Source organism: Populus alba, chromosome 8 (genome assembly GCF_005239225.2).
Source record: "Populus alba chromosome 8, ASM523922v2, whole genome shotgun sequence".
Taxonomy (NCBI): Eukaryota; Viridiplantae; Streptophyta; class Magnoliopsida; order Malpighiales; family Salicaceae; genus Populus; species Populus alba.
This window is the reverse complement of record NC_133291.1, coordinates 19,561,000-19,567,049: the sequence shown is the minus strand read 5'-3', so window position 1 is coordinate 19,567,049 and position 6,050 is coordinate 19,561,000. Positions and strand designations below refer to the sequence as shown.

At 40.6% G+C, this 6,050-nt stretch overlaps 1 protein-coding gene across 1 annotated transcript; it reads left to right on the top strand.

Moving 5' to 3' along the window:
• The first annotated feature begins 949 nt into the window (after window positions 1-949).
• LOC140955890 (uncharacterized) lies at window positions 950-3,014 on the top strand. Its single transcript, XM_073411052.1, has 4 exons — window positions 950-1,085; window positions 1,530-1,917; window positions 2,041-2,254; window positions 2,466-3,014. Exons 1-4 carry the CDS (start codon window positions 950-952, stop codon window positions 3,012-3,014), a joined length of 1,287 nt encoding a protein of 428 aa, XP_073267153.1.
• Window positions 3,015-6,050: the final 3,036 nt, after the last annotated feature.

The window sequence follows — 6,050 nt, the reverse complement described above, 5'->3', positions numbered from 1 at the left end:
ATGATATTAGAAATATAAATAGTCACAAAATTTGAATTTTGTCAAGGAAAATAAGTGCGTATAAGTTTTGCAACTAAAACTAATAATTGCATATTTTGAAAAAATAACTACACGAATCAGCAACCACCACATCCTAGTAAGTTGGATTGGCTATGACTAAAAGGCAGCACTAAAACTCTGCAAGCATGCTAAATCAAATCACAACAAGAAAAAAAGAAACACGTGGACTGCTACAGAAGAAGAAAATGCATCACAGGTTAACCAGTTGCTAGACTCTCTACATTTGAACAGCATCCATATGCTGCTGTAACACTAACAAATTATTGAAGTAGAGCATTACAAGTTAAAAAGTTGAAGCAAACAGGTAGCCTAAAGTTATAACATCATGAAACACCTCAGTGAAAGTGAAGAAATTGAACTGATGCATAATTTCCATCGATCACTCTCTTCCAGAGACATGAATTACCAGCATTAGTCCAGTAGCCTAAAGTCATTCAATTTATGAACCGTAACCCTAAAAATTAAATTGGGGGTTTTGATAAATTTTCATTTAAATCATTTCATAAACCCTTATATTATCGAATTAATAGCCTAAAACAATTATTCAAAGTATCGAAAAAAAAAAATGTTACCTGTGTTCTTGAGTTACAGGTGACTGAGATGGATCTACAGGATAGAAAAAAACCTGAGATTGGGAAAGTTAGGTGAAAAATTTTTAGTGTAAGTTAAATTGCAACAAAGAAAAACAAAAACCCTAAATTAATTACCTGAACTATTGAAGAAAAGCGTGCAAAAACCCAACCAGTTTATAAGGAGAAGGGGTAAATCAGCATGTTCGATGGTGATAACGATGGGTCTGGTTCGATGTTGCCATGGGTCTGTGTTTTTGGTGGTTTATAGAGAAAGATTGAAACTGTTAAGATGAAGTAGAAGAAGATGAAGAAAAAAAATGAGGGGTGCTGAAGACGAATGCGAAGAAGATGAAATGTTTGGGATAAAGGAAAATCAAATCGATGCAGAGAGGGTGATTTTTCTACAGTTATGGATCGATGTTATTAGGGACGAAGGAGACTGGAAGAGTGGAAGTTAATTAATTTTTATCTGTTGGTTTTGTTAATTGGTCTCTGTTTACATTTCGGTTTGGGGGGAGAGTACTGGTGTAGATTTACCAAAGCCAGCGAAAAACAAACGGTTGAGATTTTATCATAATAAATGTAATCAATGATCTATGTAATTTTGGTTTTATATTAAGATTTAAATAATTATTTTTCCAATTAGCAACAGAAAATCCGTTGCTAAATTCAACGTAAGTTTGCAATGGATTTTCCGTTGCTAAAGTCCATTGCTAATATTAAAAAAATAATATATTTTTAATCCGTTGCAAATCTGTTGCTGAATTTAGCAACATAATTATCCGTTGCTAAATTCAGATACTAATAGCCCTTGTTTTTAGTAGTGCAATGGCAGTGTTTGGAGCAAACTTGACCATGTCCTTGTCAATCCTTTTTGGTCTTTTGCTCATTCTTCAGTCCATGTTCACTTTGATAATCCTGGGGCATTCTCTAATCATTCTCCTGCCACTGTTTCTTTCCACTCTCGGCTACAGATGGGTAAGAAGTGCTTCAAATTCTTTAATATATGGACTAACCATGCTAGCTTCTTGAAGTTGATTGCAGATAATTGGCAGTATGAAGTTCACGGGTCCCCCATGTTCATTCTTTGCAAACGCCTTAAACATCTTAAGGGGCCTAAGCTCAATAAGCTTCATTTCAGCCACATCTCTGATAGGGTTGCTCGTGCTGAAGCTGCTATGGATGCTCATCAAACTCTTTCTTCTAATGATCGGGGCAATACTCAACTTTATGCAATTGACAAGCACCTCCAACAACATCTTATCCATCTTAAGGCAGCTGAAAGGCAGTTCTTTTCCTAAAACCCTAAGTGCAAATTTTTCAAGGAGTGTGATAAAGGCACTTCTTTCTTTCATGCTCTTATGAATAGGAAGCACGAGTAGAATTTTATTCTTGCAATTCAATGCAGTGATGGCACTTTCACTTCTTTTGTGGATGAGGTCGGGGCAGTCTTTGTGGACTTTTATAGTCAGTTGCTTGGCACCCCAAAGGCCACTCTCCCTCTTGATGTTACTGTTATTCAACATGGCCCTTGCCTTGACACTGATTCTCTTGCTTCTCTTCTCGCCTCTGTCTCTGACATGGACATCAAGTATGCTCTATTTGCTATAGATGATGCTAAAGCCCTAGGGCCTGATGGATTCTCTTGTTTTTTCAAAAAGTCTTGAGATGTGGTTGGTGAGGATTTCTGTCTTGCAGTGCAGGATTTGTTTGAGTCTGTTACTCTCCTTAAACAAATTAATCACTCCATCATTGCTCTAATACCTAAATCAGCCAATGCTTCATCTGCTTCAGATTTTCATCTGATTTCCTGTTGTAATGTGTATTTATAAGGTGATTGCCAAGATTCTTACTGTGAGATTATCCCATGCTCTTGCTACTATTATTAGTCCAATGCAAAATGCTTTTCTAGGTGGTCGCTTGATGGCATATAATATTCATTTAGTCCAAGAGCTCCTCATAAACTATGAAAGAAAACGAACTCCCCCTCGATGCCTGATGAAGATTAACTTTAAGAAAGCATTTGACTCAGTTCAATGGCCTTTTCTCCGCCAGCTTTTGTTATTGCTTGGGTTTCCAAGTTGTTTTGTCCACTTAGTGATGCAATGTGTAGAAACTGCCTCTTACTCTATAGCTATTAATGGCAGTATTTATGGTTTCTTTTCTAGGAAGAATGGTGTTCGGCAAGGAGATCCTCTATCTCCTTATCTTTTTACTGCTTGCATGGAATATCTCTCCAGAATGCTCCACATGGCTTCTCTGTCTCTTGGTTTTCGCTTCCACCTGAAGTGTGCCACTCATAGCATTTGTCATCTGGCATTTGCTGATGATGTCAACCTGCTCTCAATGGGAGATCGACGTTATGTTACCTCCCTGTTTTAGCAATTGGCCATCTTTGGGTGAACCTCGGGGCTGGACACTAATGCAAGCAAATCCTCCATATTCTTTACTGGAGTATCTAACAGCATGAAGTCTCTTATTCTATCTGATATTGGGTTTGCTGAAGGGTCCTTTCCCTTCTGTTACCTTGGCATCCCCCTTGTTATGTATGGACACAAGCTGGCTATTGGCTGCCATTCAAACATGGCTGCATGGTCATTCAAATATGGTTGCATGGTGGTGTCAAACATAGCTGCATGGTGAAGGTCAAAAGTGGCTGCCATAATTGACTATAGTGGAGAGGATTGTCTCCTACATCTGCTATAAGTAAAGGGTGCTAATGAGAGCTAGTAGAAGACACGAAATACAGAGAAACATAGAGAGAGAGATAGTGAGAGTTGTGTTGAGTAGAGAAGAATTTTCTCCTCCTCCTTGTTTTGTTGTTTGTATTGTTTCTAAGCTTCATTAATACAAACCAGTAGCTCCGTGGAGTAGGCAAGTTGCCGAACCACGTAAATTTGTGTGTGTTTGATCACTGGAAACACCCAAAAACTGGTATCAGAGCTTGTTCTAGAAAAAGAGGGTGTTTGATCCAAACTCAAAAATCAAAGTTCTCAAAATGTGTTTTTGAACATACCATCATGTAGAGGACAACCGGACGAATCCACTGGTGAAAACCCGACGAAGAACTGACGTCCTGCATGCTCGTACGTGCCGACACGCGCCGACGTCAGGACTGCCCACGCGCACCGATGGGCCTAACGTACCCCATGCTCCTTCTTCGCCCAACTTTTGCAAAATGGGTCGGGTTGACCTGCCATGTCAACACATTCATACAGTCAAACTACCACGTCATCTTGCCACATTAGCTTGCCATGTCATCAGCCTGAGTTTTGATCCAGTGCGACACAGACGCTAATCTGCTGACCCGTGGCTTCATGTAACACCCCATCTCACTAGCAAGATATTGTCCGTTTTGGGTCCCACAGGCCCGCACGGGTTTGTTCTTACAGAAGCGAGCCCACCGTGGGGCCTGACTTCCCAAAACGCGTCTTACTAGTCAAGGTGAGCATGCACTTATAAGGCCCTGGCTCTGGACACTCGCTTACGATGTGGGATCTTACAATCCCCCCATCTTAAGACGAGCCGTCCTCGGCTCTGATACCAAATGTAACACTCCACCTTACTAGCAAGATATTGTCCGCTTTGGGTCCCATAGGCCCGCACGGGTTTGTTCTTGCAGAAGCGAGCCCACCGTGGGGCCTGACTTCCCAAAACGCATCTTACTAGTCAAGGTGAGCATGCACTTATAAGGCCCTGGCTCTGGACACTCGCTTCCGATGTGGGATCTTACACTTCATCTCCACTGTTGCTGAGTTTTGATCCGGTGCGACGCAGGCGCTAATCTGCGGACGCGTGGCTTCATCTCCACCGCTGCTAAGTTTTGATCCGGTGCGACGTAGACGCTAATCTACTGACACGTGGCTTCATCTGCACCGCTGCTGAGTTTTGATCCGGTGCGATGCAAGCGGTACTCTAGCTGACACGCGACTGCATCTGCACCGTCCGTTAATCCAAAACTTTAATTGCTAAAATCTAAGCCATCCGAAGTCCGATTTGGGTGATCTCAGTGTCATTTCTAACATTTTTGGCCGTTCTGGACACATTTGTAAGGTCAAATTTAGCAAATTTGAATCGAAGAAGTATTAAAAATGGCAGATGAAATAAAGGCTGCTGGAATTGAAAATTTTGACGGGACAAATTTTGGATACTAGAAAATGCAAATCGAGGATTATCTATATGGGAAGAAACTTCATCTTCCCTTATTGGGAAGCAAACCAGAAAATATGCAAGAAGAAGATTGGCTACTTCTTGATAGACAAGTTCTGGGCATTATCCGGTTATCCTTATCAAGAATAGTTGCTCACAATGTTACGAAAGAAAAATCCACTACAAGATTAATGGAAGCCTTGTCTGGGATGTATGAGAAGCCATCAACAAATAATAAAGTGCACCTGATGAAAAAGTTGTTCAACTTGAAGATGGTTGAAAACACTTATGTTACACAACACCTCAACAACTTTAATACCATCACAAATCAATTATCATCTGTTGAGATTGAGTTTGATGATGAGATTCGTGCACTCATCTTGCTAGCTTCACTTCCAAGCAGTTGGGAAGGCATGAGGACAGCCGTGAGCAATTCAGGTGGAAAATCCAAATTGAAATATGATGACATCTGACACTTGATTCTAGCTGAAGAAGTGCGAAGGAAAGACTCAGGTGAAAGTTCAAGTTCAGGTTCAACTCTCAACATCAACACTCGAGGGAGGAGACAGGATAGAGGCTTATCCAAAGGCAGATCAAAATCAAGGTACAGAAGTAAAAGCAAGTTTGGACCTAGGAAGCAGGTTGAATGTTGGAATTGTGGCAAACCAGGTCATTACATGAGAAATTGCACAAAACCAAAGAAACCTGAAGCTGACTCTGCAAACGCTACCACAGATGAGGTACAAGATGCTTTAATTCTTGCTGTACAAAGTCCAATTGATGATTGGATTCTTGATTCTGGTGCTTTATTCCACTATACGCCACACCATGAAATGATGCAAAATTATGTTGGTGGAGATCACGGTGTAGTCTATCTGGCCGATGGACAACCAATGAATATTGTAGGTATAGGAGATGTGCAAATCAAGAAAATGAATGGATCTATATGGAACTTGCAAAATGTAAGGCATGTTCCTGGATTAAAGAAGAAGTTGATCTCTGTCGGACAACTTGACGATAGTGGTCATTCAATACTTTTTGCTGGAGGTATGTGGAAAGTATCAAAAGGAGCAATGGTTTTAGCTCGTGGAAAGAAAATTGGCACCCTATATATGACCACAAGATTTGTAGACATCATTGCCTCTACAGAAGCAAAAAATCAAGCACATCTATGGCATTGTAGACTTGGCCATATGAGTCAAAAGGGGATGAAGATACTTCAATCGAAGGGAAAGCTGCCAGAGTTAAAAAATGTCGATCTAGACATTT